A 12,864-nucleotide genomic window follows, 5' to 3' on the forward strand; every position below is an offset into this window, starting at 1 on the left:
CCGCCCCGCCCCGCCAGGCACCTGTAGCCCCGCACGCGCTGCTATCGGCCGCATGATCGTTGGTCGGCGTCGTTGTCTCGCCGATCGAGGGGGAGGCGAGGGTGCGCACCGCATCGCGTGGCAAGGCGAGGCGCAGGGCAGGGCGCGCCGCCAACGGTCATCCCGGAGCGTTTTGTAACGGCGGCGGGGGCGGCGCGGGGGCGGCTAACCAACCGACTGTGCGGTCCTTTGTGCAGGTCGCTGGCTACGGCTACGGTTGCGCGCAGCGTGTCCCGGACGCGGCGGGTACCACCCGGTCGCGGTCCCCTGGCTGGACGACGGCGGGTGTCCTGTCCCCTGCCGCTGCTCCGGGACGGTAAGTCACCTTCTCCAGCTGCACGGTCCATTGGCCGGAGCAGTGGGACGTGGCGGCGCGTGGCGCGGAACGGCTGACCCACACCACTGTGTGTCCCTCCCGTAAACCTTACAGACTGTCGAGAATGCTGCTTACCTGTGTGGAGGAACAGGTGGTTCTTGAGGTTGGTCAGCTTGGAGAAGCCGCGCGCGCAGATGTGGCACTTGAAGGGCCAGGAGCCCGAGTGGACGAACTGGTGCGACTTGAGGTCGCCGGGGGTGGGGAACGACTTGGAGCAAAGGCTGCACTTGTGGGGCTTTTCCTGCAGAGAAACAAAAAAACACAAGAAACGGACATTAGAACGAATTTGCGTGCTGACTGCTACTAGTCTTTCATAACGTCCATAGTCTCATGAATGGTGCTTGTTTTGTTCTGGCCGCTTAAGTCCGCGCCGCGCCCCGCCACGCCGGTGCAGCAAGAGCAGCCGCGGCGGCGGAGGGCCTTCCGAGAATTCATCAGGCAGACCGCGCCCGCCCGCCGTTCAACCAATAATGTTCAATAATTGGACGAATTGGTGCGCGTTTGAACTTCCCGGAACCGAAATGAGCCACCGGGCCGGGGCCAACGGGCGGCCGCCCCGATAATATGAATAATGCAGCCCTAGCGGGGCGGGGCGGGGCGGTACACACTTTACGCGCGTTATCATTACGCCCCCCCCCCTTCCTCTTTTCCTCGTGTAATTTGGGCTGCGGATAGAGCCTCCCCAGGCCGGCGTGGCAAGTGCGGGACACGACGCGCCGCCGCCGTCGTGGAGGTTTACCCTCTCTCTCCCCTCGTTACCGCCCAGTTTGTTTTCGCCTCGTTTTTGAGTGAGTGGATGATGTGTCTGTGTGAATGTCTGTGTGTCTTTGTGTACGTATGTATGTGTCTGTGTGTGTGCCGTACTTTCTCACTGCAAATTACAACCTGCGTGAGGCTTGCTGCAGCAGCGCCGCATACAGCCGCGCTTTTTATTATTTATTTTTTCTGGGAACGTCATCCTGCCCGGTGGTGGTGTGGAGCTGCTGCCCCTCGAGCTGCTCTCGGCCTGCTGCTGCTGCTGCTCTGCACCAAGGTGTCGCTGTTTGTCCGCGAGCAAAGTCGAGCTGAGGAATATGATTGCTTTCGGAAGGCGCGTCGCGTCGCAGCAAGCGCGCCGCTCGGGAGCGGAGGGGAGAGGTTGGGGCGGGCGGGAGAGTCTGCCGATCTCATTTACTTTCAATCTGATCCCCCCCTCCCCCTCTTAACTGAACGGCCCTAGGCTGCTGCGGTCCCTTGGTGGCCCCCAACCGTCTCCTAGGAGGCCTTAAAAAAACAAAACAAAGTGAGGCATCGGGAGCCATCCCCATGAAATGGGAAGCAAAGGAGAAGCTGCCTTAATTTAGTCGCGATTCAATCATCGTCATAGAGCTGTGACACCAAGGCTATGCAGCAGGCTGCTCTGCGACAGTTTCCTTTTCCTTCCTCTTTGTTTTTTCCTTAAAGCTTTTTGCCTTTGTTTTACTTTTTCCCGCCGCTGCCGACGCCGCCGCCCCCACGCCGCGCCGCACACAGCCCCGCAGCAGCGCAGTATGATGGGATTTGTGGGCCGTCAATACCGAGGCAGTACAAGAGGTGCAATTGTTTTCATCTCATCGTAATTAAGGATCGGGCCAGGCCGGCGGAGGTGGCGGGCTCCCTGGGGGGAAGGGGTATGGGGAGGAGGGGGGATGGCTGTAGGGCCAAAGCTACCTGCCAAACATTCATAACTCTCACGTATAAGCCCCGGGGAGCAACGGCAGCAGCGGCAGGCAACAGCGGCAGCGGCAGCCACCCTGCCAAACCAGTCGATATTCGATTTGGTGAAAAATAACACAAGCAGTCGATTCAATTCGGCCGCACGACGACACGCATATCGCTTCTTTTGCGGCCGCTGAAAGATGACGCGCCGGAGAAAAAGAGAGAGAGAGAGAGAGAGAGAGAGACATTGAGGAGTATGAGAGAGACAGAGGAATCGGGCGATAAGGCCTCGGGCCGCGGGCCTCAGCGTGCCGCCTCCGTATCATCAATAAGCTCCTCGATGAGCTGCTCGATGAGCTGGCGAATTCGTCAGCAGTTCTCGCCAGGCGGGACGTATACGATACGATTGCCTCTCCCCCCCTCCCCCCTCTCTCACTCTATCACACTCACACGTGAGCGCGAGGTGTGGCTTACGCCCCTCTTCTGATCAGGCCGACCCGCGTGTTTCAGCCGCGCGGCGTCCCGTCCCGCCTATATCGACCGCCGAACGCGCCGAACAGATAGAAAAGTGTGAAGGAAATGAGGAGATGAAAATAGGAAGGTGGGCCGAGGCTGACTTGAGACGGGATGGAATACATTAAACAGAAAATGATGACCGGGAGGGATAGTGTTCCCTAATGGCCTGGGATTGAGTAGTTCGGCCCGGCCCGGTAGGCCTCGCCGGGCCTCGCCCAGGCGGCGGGGTTGCGGTCGGCAGGACCTTATTCCAAAACCGATCCCAACCCTCTCTGCGCACCTCTCCACGGCCGCGCCCGGGCGGATATGAGCGTGTGTGTGTGTGGCGAGCCGTTTGGCCTCTACCACGGCAAGTGGGTCAGGGAGCACAACATAGAGCACCGCCACGGATATCATTAAAGGTCTTCATTAAAACCGGGGGAGGGGTTTATGCCGACAAACGGAATGAATGACTGAATGAATGAAAAAGTCAGAATAGAGGGAATGCAATGCGATTGAGAGGGGAAGGGAAGAAGAAGATAAATACGAGCGAAAAAAAAAACGAGGAACTCGACTTGGCTGCCACGCGTGATCGACGAGCCGTGCGGCGTGTTCTCAGGGGTCGGACCGGGTCGGACGGCGCATGAGCGATTGCGACCGCGGGTCAGGTCAGGGTCGGCCGAGGGTCGGCCGGCGGAGACAAGGGCAGGGCGCCCGGAGGTCAAGCAGCACCCAGGGCTGCACGGCAAGGCGGGAAAAAAGTGGACATGACCGACCAAGCCAGCGAGCTGCTGTGTGCGAGCGCATAACGCTCTCTGGCAGGCGCAGGAGGGGCGGAACGAGACGCAGCAGTCCACGCGGGGCGTAGCGCGGGCGTGGGGGCTTCTCGCTGTCCATCTCCTCTCTTGCGCCGCCTTGTTTCCTACCGGGCACAAAAAACCTCCTCATCCTCCTCCTCCCCGCCCCCACTGCCGCGCCGTGGCACGGCGGCGTTGAGCTTTCAATCTGAGCGTCACGTTTGTGGGGCCCCCGGAGCCCCCCGGAGCCCCCCGAGCTGGTCCCGACGTGTGGGCCAGGCCTCGTGTGGGCCATGCCTCGCGCTCAGCACACGGCCAAGAGCCCCGTGGGGTGCTCTGCTCCTCTGCTCTCGCTCCCTTTTTTTTATTATTATATTTCATAAATTATTATCTCTTTTTTTTTCGTTACGAATCGAGATGATCGAGCGAGTGGTCCACTCTCTTCCACACACACACACGCACGCACACTGGCGTACCGGTACGGCCCTATATTAACCGCTACCGCCACACGCCGCCACCACCGCGGGCCAATCATTCTTTTATCGGTGATCTACCTCCTCCGTATAGCAGCGCGCGGGGCTGCTGCGGGGGCTCCCCGGGGCTCCCCGGGGGCCTCCCCGGCCTCCGCCGCCGCCGCCGTGCTCCTGTTGTGTTGCTGCCCGGCACAGCCCAGTCCAGGGCGGCCGGCCGGCCGGCCTATACCGTACCGATGTTTCTTTCGTCCGGTAATTATCGGTGGCCGGTACGGAGCGTGGCGTGGCGTGGCGTGGCGGGCGGGCGGCCCTGTACGGTAGCGATCTTTTGTTTTCCATACGTCCCTGCTGCTGCTGCTGCTGCTGCTACATACGTAAGTTCGTCGTATCGCCGCGCCGCTCGCATATGTTTTTGAATACAAAACACACGCAACTCCTCTCTCCGCCTCCTCCTCTTTGCACACACGCAGCTCAGCAGTCGCCTCCTCTGCCTTCGGCAACGCGCGGGAGCCAAGAGAAGGAATTATTCACCGGCGCGAGGTTATTGGCAGCGCGCTGATTGCTTATTTACAGGGAGGCGCGACCCCCGCGGTGCGGTGCGCGCCCGGCGCGGCCACCACGACCGGCTGGGGGGCGGGCCCTGCACGCCTTGCTGCTGCTGCTTCTGCCGTGGCTGCCCCTCACCTCGCTGCCTTTTCTTCTACCACCGGACTGGACTCTCGCATTATGCCCCCCGGAACACACCTGACTGTTGGACTTTCAATTACCTCAGGGGCTCACCCAAAGCCTGGCGGGGGCCGGCTGGCTGGCCGGCACGGCACGGCGGCCGCTCGGCTGCTACTCCTCCTCCGCCCCCCAGCTCTCAGCCCCCCACGCGTTTTTACTGCAGACCCCCCTCGCCTTGGTGCCCGCGATGGAAATGTATACACACATGTACAGCGCCCTGGGCCTGGGCCCGGCGGCGGGCAGGTGGAGCGGGATAGCACACGGCGAGCGAAGGGGAGGAGAAAAGAAGGAAAAAATATATATCGGAAACTAAGAGTGGTGTGCGCAAAGCAGTGCGCGGCGGCGTGGGCGTGGCGGGTCCGGCGTGGTAGTGGTGGTGGTCGTAGTACCGCGGGGGGCCTCTGGGCGGCGTGGGAGAGCCGCAGCAGAGTGCGATAGCAGGTGCAGCGGGGGTGTGGCAGGGCAGGCCAGCGCCCATGCATGCGTGCGTGGGTGCGTGCGTTCCCAGGGGAGAGGGTGCTTACTGGACTGTGGCGGGGCCATACCGCGGGGTTCGTCTCCTTCCGTCTCCTCCTCGCGTTTATTCCTTCCCCCGAGCAGCAGCGCCTTCCAAGGCGGTCCGGTTTGTGATTGGGGTGCGTGCGCACTTCCCATGACAAAAACCTTCCCCAATTCATATCGCGCTGGAGCAGGGGTCCTTGTGGCGCCGCGCTCCGGTAACTCTAACGCGATAGGGATCAGATGTTGTTGTCGACCATGACGGCCGTCTTGAGGGAGGACCAAGACGGGCTGGCCGCGGCCGGCCCAGGTGCTCTCTGTGCACTGGGGCGCGACTCGGCGTGGGAAAGGCGACCCCGCACACCAACGCGGAGCAAGTGCTCGGCCGCGTGGCATCTGCCCGCCCCGCCCTGCCGAGATACGCGGGTCCTGCACCGCCCCCGGGGGCGGTGGGGGGCGGGGCGACACGCACGCAAAGTTATGGCAACGAGGGCCCCGCCCCGGCACACCCCCGCCCGCCGACCACACCGCCGCGGTAAGGCTCCTTCCCGCCCCGCCCCCGCCAGGCTCCCACGGCCACAGGTTGATTCGCTCATCAGGGGCTAGACCCGATTAGTCTGGGTGTCCTCACCCTCATCCGGAGGACTCCGGGGGCCACCGCGCCTAAAACAAACAGGGCCCGCCCTCCGCGCTCCCTGGGGCCGAGCCGAGACGAAACGGATCCGTACCTGAGCACCCGCGGCGTGCTCGCCCGCCCTCCGACAGCCGGATCCTCCCGGAAACGACGAAAAACCGGAGGCGGCCGTCGTCTGACTGCGCCGACCGGAACTCCGTCAAATAATGACTTAATGCCGGCTGTCTGCGGCAGACTTGCGCCCCAAGAAGCTATCGGTGGTGCTGTAAGGCGTAAGGCCTGTCCCACCACGGACGCGACGTGCCCGACATGGCGTCCCAGGAGCCGCCCCAGCCGCCCCCGCGCTCGCTAGATGTCATTACACGGGGCAGAGATAGCGCAACAGGCAGGGCAACATGTGGCACTCGGGCGGGCCACCCCATGACCTGCCCTGCCCTGCCCTTCTGACAAATCGAGGGTGCTCTGCTCCTCTGCTCTCGCTCCCTTTTTTTTATTATTATATTTCATAAATTATTATCTCTTTTTTTTTCGTTACGAATCGAGATGATCGAGCGAGTGGTCCACTCTCTTCCACACACACACACGCACGCACACTGGCGTACCGGTACGGCCCTATATTAACCGCTACCGCCACACGCCGCCACCACCGCGGGCCAATCATTCTTTTATCGGTGATCTACCTCCTCCGTATAGCAGCGCGCGGGGCTGCTGCGGGGGCTCCCCGGGGCTCCCCGGGGGCCTCCCCGGCCTCCGCCGCCGCCGCCGTGCTCCTGTTGTGTTGCTGCCCGGCACAGCCCAGTCCAGGGCGGCCGGCCGGCCGGCCTATACCGTACCGATGTTTCTTTCGTCCGGTAATTATCGGTGGCCGGTACGGAGCGTGGCGTGGCGTGGCGTGGCGGGCGGGCGGCCCTGTACGGTAGCGATCTTTTGTTTTCCATACGTCCCTGCTGCTGCTGCTGCTACATACGTAAGTTCGTCGTATCGCCGCGCCGCGCGCATATGTTTTTGAATACAAAACACACGCAACTCCTCTCTCCGCCTCCTCCTCTTTGCACACACGCAGCTCAGCAGTCGCCTCCTCTGTCTTCGCGGCAATGCGGGAGCCAAGAGAAGGAATTATTCACCGGCGCGAGGTTATTGGCAGCGCGCTGATTGCTTATTTACAGGGAGGCGCGACCCCCGCGGTGCGGTGCGCGCCCGGCGCGGCCACCACGACCGGCTGGGGGGCGGGCCCTGCACGCCTTGCTGCTGCTGCTGCTTCTGCCTCGGCTGCCCCTCACCTCGCTGCCTTTTCTTCTACCACCGGACTGGACTCTCGCATTATGCCCCCCGGAACACACCTGACTGTTGGACTTTCAATTACCTCAGGGGCTCACCCAAAGCCTGGCGGGGGCCGGCTGGCTGGCCGGCACGGCACGGCGGCCGCTCGGCTGCTACTCCTCCTCCGCCCCCCAGCTCTCAGCCCCCCACGCGTTTTTACTGCAGACCCCCCTCGCCTTGGTGCCCGCGATGGAAATGTATACACACATGTACAGCGCCCTGGGCCTGGGCCCGGCGGCGGGCAGGTGGAGCGGGATAGCACACGGCGAGCGAAGGGGAGGAGAAAAGAAGGAAAAAATATATATCGGAAACTAAGAGTGGTGTGCGCAAAGCAGTGCGCGGCGGCGTGGGCGTGGCGGGTCCGGCGTGGTAGTGGTGGTGGTCGTAGTACCGCGGGGGGCCTCTGGGCGGCGTGGGAGAGCCGCAGCAGAGTGCGATAGCAGGTGCAGCGGGGGTGTGGCAGGGCAGGCCAGCGCCCATGCATGCGTGCGTGGGTGCGTGCGTTCCCAGGGGAGAGGGTGCTTACTGGACTGTGGCGGGGCCATACCGCGGGGTTCGTCTCCTTCCGTCTCCTCCTCGCGTTTATTCCTTCCCCCGAGCAGCAGCGCCTTCCAAGGCGGTCCGGTTTGTGATTGGGGTGCGTGCGCACTTCCCATGACAAAAACCTTCCCCAATTCATATCGCGCTGGAGCAGGGGTCCTTGTGGCGCCGCGCTCCGGTAACTCTAACGCGATAGGGATCAGATGTTGTTGTCGACCATGACGGCCGTCTTGAGGGAGGACCAAGACGGGCTGGCCGCGGCCGGCCCAGGTGCTCTCTGTGCACTGGGGCGCGACTCGGCGTGGGAAAGGCGACCCCGCACACCAACGCGGAGCAAGTGCTCGGCCGCGTGGCATCTGCCCGCCCCGCCCTGCCGAGATACGCGGGTCCTGCACCGCCCCCGGGGGCGGTGGGGGGCGGGGCGACACGCACGCAAAGTTATGGCAACGAGGGCCCCGCCCCGGCACACCCCCGCCCGCCGACCACACCGCCGCGGTAAGGCTCCTTCCCGCCCCGCCCCCGCCAGGCTCCCACGGCCACAGGTTGATTCGCTCATCAGGGGCTAGACCCGATTAGTCTGGGTGTCCTCACCCTCATCCGGAGGACTCCGGGGGCCACCGCGCCTAAAACAAACAGGGCCCGCCCTCCGCGCTCCCTGGGGCCGAGCCGAGACGAAACGGATCCGTACCTGAGCACCCGCGGCGTGCTCGCCCGCCCTCCGACAGCCGGATCCTCCCGGAAACGACGAAAAACCGGAGGCGGCCGTCGTCTGACTGCGCCGACCGGAACTCCGTCAAATAATGACTTAATGCCGGCTGTCTGCGGCAGACTTGCGCCCCAAGAAGCTATCGGTGGTGCTGTAAGGCGTAAGGCCTGTCCCACCACGGACGCGACGTGCCCGACATGGCGTCCCAGGAGCCGCCCCAGCCGCCCCCGCGCTCGCTAGATGTCATTACACGGGGCAGAGATAGCGCAACAGGCAGGGCAACATGTGGCACTCGGGCGGGCCACCCCATGACCTGCCCTGCCCTGCCCTTCTGACAAATCGACCTCTCGTTCGTTTGTAATTGTCTCGTGTCTGCTCGCCGCGTCATATGCTGCTGCTCTGCCCCCGGGGCCCTCCCCTCCCTAACCCTTCCCTCCCCCTCCCCGCCGCCCCTATCAGCCCTGACACACTTCTGCCCCCAAGCGCGTGCCTTACCCCCGTTTATCGTGTCGGAAATCGCCAAGCAGATGCTTCCTCCCCTGCTGCGCCGTGTGCGGCGACACCTGTTTGGCGCGGTTGCTCCCCCCCCCCCCATCCACCACCCGCAGCACCAAAGTGGTGGAAAACGAGACTTAAATAAGCTGGATGCGGTTGACAAACGAGTCCTCCTAGACTAACCGTGACGGACATCTTATCTCGCTTTCTCACTCTTTCATGACGACTCTCCTGGTCCACGGTCCAGTGGAGTCGCGACGCGCCGCGGCGTAGGAAACAAATCCGATTCCGAGAAGGGGGGGCTTACCTTGACGTGGGTCATGCGGTGGTAGTACAGGTTGGAGGAGGCGGTGAACCTCTTCCCGCAGACGGGGCACTGGTGGGGCTTCTCGCCCGAGTGGATGCGGCGGTGGGTGTTGAGCGAGGACGACGTCGAGAACCCCTTGGAGCACACGGAGCACACGTGCGGCTTTTCGCCTGCGAGGAAAGAGAGGTCAGTGTGGTGCTGTGCCGGAGAAGTGCTGGTGCGTTGGCGAGCACGGCGATGAGCTCACCTGTGTGGGTCCGCATGTGCCTCTTGAGCAGGGACGGCCGGTCGAAGCTCTTGCCGCACACCTCGCAGGGCAGCAGGGTGCGCTCGCCGCGGCCCACCCGCGTGCCGTTGCCTCTGCTGCGGCCCATGCTAAGGCCCGGCGGCGAGGACGACGGCGACGAGGAGGGTGCGGGTACGCGGGGCGGCCGCGCGGCCGCGGGCAGGAGGAGGGTGGCGGCGTCCTGCGCCAGGCTGTCGGGGAGGTGCAGGAGGTCCTCCGAGGACGCCGAGGACGCCACCGACGACGTGGACAGGCACGAGGAGAGGGACTCGCCCGACACGGACTTGTGCTCGTCGGCGTGCTCCATGGCGCTGGACGCGCTGCTCGAAGGTGATCCCGCGGGCTGCACGGCGCCGTGGTGTCCGCGCGCCAGCAGCGACATGGATAGGTCGAGCGGGGACTCTATTGAGAAGGAGAGGCGGTGGTTAGAGACCTGAATGCGTGGAGGGGGAGGAGCGCGTTTGTGGCGAACCAGCAGTGCACGTCTTCGTACTCACCTTCCAGGATGGCGTCCATGGTCCGCCGGTACAGGGTGTTTCTGAGGAAGTGGACGGCCGGCATGAGGAGCAGGTCCTCGGACGTCTCGGGCAGCAGGAAGGCGACGAGCTCGGTGTGCGCGGCCACGGGCCTCACCACCTCGTACACCGGCTCGCCCTTCACCTTGGTGCCGATGAGGTTCACCTCCGGGGTGTACGCCGACACGGTCCGCAGGAAGCGCACCCAGTTGCAGTGCCTCACTTTTCTTCTGTTGGTCTCGGTGATCTCGTCGTAGCAGCCGAACCTGTGCCGGACCTGCAACAACAAGACACTGGTCAAGTTCAAGTACCATACGAGCGGGGCGCACGAAGAGCGAAGACCCCGTGTCGATCGTTATCTGCTCGGCGGACTGCTGATAATTGAATCGCTTGCTGCTGCTCCCTCTAATAATAACGAACCCGTCCTCCCCCTGAATGGGGTTGAAAATCAGTTTATAACTTGATAATCCTTTTGCTGGTGCGCGAGTGCCCCGGCCGGTCGCCCCGCCCCGCCCCGCCCCGCCTGCACAGGTCGCTCCAGCCGACTCCTCCTCCTCCTCCTTCTCCTCCTCCGCCGCCCCCTGGCCTCCTCTCTCGGACACTACATCAATTTCTTTCGTGCACCTGCTCCTCCTCGGCCGCTCCCTCGTTAGCCCCGGCGGCGGCCGCTCCTCCCCCTTTTGATTCGCGCACCGTCCACACACACACAGTCTCACACACACTCACACAGGAGATAGGCGCGCAGGTATTCAATGCAGTGCCGTCCTCTATGGGTGCAGCACTAGCAAGAGGGTCCTCATCCGGCACCTGTTCCAGGGCCGATAAATCAGGCTGCCCCCCTCACCGGTCCGGGCCCTGCCGGGTCCGGAGGCCCCTCGCCGTCGAAGGGTATCGTCCCGATGTGATAACCGCACCCCATTCATTGAATGGGCGGCCTGCTCCTTGCTCGCTCCCGCCAGGCTCCCGCCAGGCTCCCCGCTCCGTGGAGCCACCGTGCAGTCTACCGGGCGCGCTGCAGGGGGCCGTGCCGCTGGTGCCGGTCGGGGGCCTACCGTGTAGCTACCCGTCGGGGGCCCGGCCCGGCTACCCGTCGGGCGGCGCAGGATGGGGCGGACGGGGGCTGGGCCCGGGCCATAGCGGGGAGGGAAGGCGGGAAAGGGGGTCAGATTGACGCGCGGCCGGGGCGTCAGCTGGCTGAGGCGCAACTGTCAAAATCCAACCCCTGCTGCTGCGAGCTGCTGCTGCCGACACCCTCCCCGCCCGCGCTTCACACATCAGTCAGTCGTCATAATAACAGTCATAACGTTATAACGCGGCAGATGGGCGCCGAGCAGGCAGCAGCAGCAGGGCTCGGCGGTGGTGGTCATGTAGGGCGTCACCATCGCCGCACACACAACGGGACACACAACCCCGATGCTTTCTCTCATTACTCGTTATCACGAGGGGGGCAGCCCTCAAGGTGCTTATCTGTGCGTCGTTGCCGCCAAACGCTCCTGCTCTGCCTTCCCTGAGGCCCCGCCGCGCCCCGCCGCGCCCGCGTGCCTCGCGCGCCAGTATAGGCTGACTCTGGCCGATATGTAACGGGTGAGCCTCCCATCGACGTGCATGGCATAGCTCGTGCACAGCGCCGCGGGGCGTGGCGGGGCGTGGCGGGGCGTGGCGGGGCGACGGGGCTCCCGCGATCCTCCAGCAGCCGCGCGTTCAGGTTCTGCTCCAGTAGATCGGCTCGCCGGGGCCGCGGTACTGCTTCGCTTTATCAACATTATTTCGTTGTTTTGAGCGCGTTTCCGCTCCGCTTGCAGCTTCCGATGCGCCTTGTAGCAGCGTCGTGGGTCGTAGTTCAGTACATGGCAAAGTGTCAGCGACGGCGCAGGCTAAGGAGGGGGGAAGGGGAATGCCAGAGTGTTCAGCTGGAAGAGAGGGAGTGAGAGGGGGAGGGGAGAGGGGTGAGAGAGATCCTGTCTAGAGCGGCGGGTGGGGAGGGGAACGTGCTGCCAGGACTACTAGGCTAGACAGTGATCGCGTTTGCTTCCAGGAATGCGAGCGACGTATCCGAGAAGTGCTGAATGACTCCGTGGTTGTGAGTGTGTGTGTAGATGTGTGTGCGCGCTCACGGCAGCTTATTGCCACTGGGATATCGAGAGATGACGTTGGGAAGAGAGAGAAAGAGAGAGAGAGAGGCGGGGAGAAAGAGATGGAAGTGCGATGCAAATGCTTTGCTGGTCCATTGCTGCAGCATCCCATTCAGTCGCACCACAAATCATCTGTAAATTATCACGTCCCATTGCGGTGCAGGGGGATATCGAGGGCGAGAGAGGGAGAGAGAGGGAGAGAGAGGGAAAGAAAGAGAGAGAAGGAGAGGGAGAGGGGGGAGAGACGAATGGAGAGGCGAGTGAGAGAGGCTTCCCAACACGCGCAATCATTGGTATCACACACCAATCAGTTGAGGCCCATAGGGCTTGAGGCGATCTCTCGCTGCTCCTGCTGGTTCTGCTGTCTTTCTCTTTCTTTTTACTCTATCCCTTCTCTTTCCCTCTCTCTCTCGCTCACTCCCTATCTCTCTCTCCCTCTCTGTGTCGCTTTCAGAGAGGGACTCGTCGCACGTCAAATCCCGGCCGCACCGGGTCCGGCCCGTCGTCCTGTCTTGTCCAGTGACGTGAAAATGACGCATTGGTCCAAAAGAATGCGGTGGGTTGAGACGACGCCCCTCTGCACACCCTCTCCCCCCTCCTCCGACTCCACGAGATCACCCTCCTGGTTCCGCCACTACTGCATATCGGTTGAACGGCCGCTGGATAGCCCCTGCCCCGCACTCATTGCATCCTGATGCTCCACTTCCAGTCACGCCCCGCGCGCCGCATATTGCACACGGGATGCTGGAGCCGCTGGAGCCGCCGGGGCCGCCGCTGCAGCCGCTGGAGTGCAGCGCAGCGATATCTAATGAGCAGCAGGCCTGGCGGCAGGTTGCAAGGGGCGGGCG

At 63.3% G+C, this 12,864-nt stretch overlaps 1 protein-coding gene across 1 annotated transcript in view; it reads right to left on the minus strand.

Moving 5' to 3' along the window:
* Window positions 1–12,864, minus strand: part of LOC113218233 (zinc finger and SCAN domain-containing protein 2-like) — a 43,051-nt gene that overhangs the window by 27,936 nt on the left and 2,251 nt on the right. The window contains exons 2-5 of the mRNA XM_026438498.2: window positions 9,867–10,161; window positions 9,331–9,771; window positions 9,084–9,253; window positions 491–656 (exon numbers count right to left, since the gene is read on the minus strand). Coding sequence (XP_026294283.1) covers window positions 491–656; window positions 9,084–9,253; window positions 9,331–9,771; window positions 9,867–10,161 — 1,072 coding nt within the window. The remainder of the gene's footprint in view (window positions 1–490; window positions 657–9,083; window positions 9,254–9,330; window positions 9,772–9,866; window positions 10,162–12,864) is intronic.

This window comes from Frankliniella occidentalis, unplaced genomic scaffold (genome assembly GCF_000697945.3).
Source record: "Frankliniella occidentalis isolate FOCC.00 unplaced genomic scaffold, Focc_3.1 Scaffold16, whole genome shotgun sequence".
NCBI lineage: Eukaryota > Metazoa > Arthropoda > Insecta > Thysanoptera > Thripidae > Frankliniella > Frankliniella occidentalis.